At 52.2% G+C, this 379-nt stretch overlaps 1 protein-coding gene across 1 annotated transcript in view; it reads left to right on the forward strand.

The window, feature by feature from the left end:
- The window catches only part of EMH_0001460 (AT hook motif-containing protein, putative), a gene marked incomplete at both ends in the record, with an annotated part of 5,387 nt that extends 5,187 nt beyond the window's left edge, over positions 1-200 (forward strand). The window contains one exon of the mRNA XM_013495588.1: positions 1-200. Within this exon, the coding sequence (XP_013351042.1) occupies positions 1-200 (200 nt within the window).
- Between the last annotated feature and the right edge of the window lie 179 nt (positions 201-379).

Consider the following 379-nt stretch of genomic DNA (forward strand, 5'->3'; position numbering starts at 1 on the left):
CTGCTGATGCTGCTGTTGTTGCTGCTGTTGGCGTTGGGGCGCGAATGCAGAGACAGCTGCAGCAGCACCTGCAGGAGCAGCACCTGCAGCAGCAGCACCTGCAGCAGCAGCAGCAGCAGCAGCAGCAGCAGCAGCAACAGTGTTTCTCTTGCATACTGTTTGGTGCTGCTGAGGGTGCAGCAGCAAACGAGGATGCATAGAAGGGCTGTTGTGTCTGCTTAGAGGGGCCGAGGGATCTGTCTTTCTGTGCAGCAGCAACAAAAGAAATTTTTGTTTTTGTTTTAGGGTTTAGGGTTTAGGGTTTAGGGTTTAGGGTTTAGGGTTTGGGGTTTATGTTTATATTGGCCCTTCGGGTGTATGCACATACACCCGAAAGGGA

This window comes from Eimeria mitis, genomic scaffold (assembly GCF_000499745.2).
Source record: "Eimeria mitis Houghton genomic scaffold, Emh_scaff165, whole genome shotgun sequence".
NCBI lineage: Eukaryota > Apicomplexa > Conoidasida > Eucoccidiorida > Eimeriidae > Eimeria > Eimeria mitis.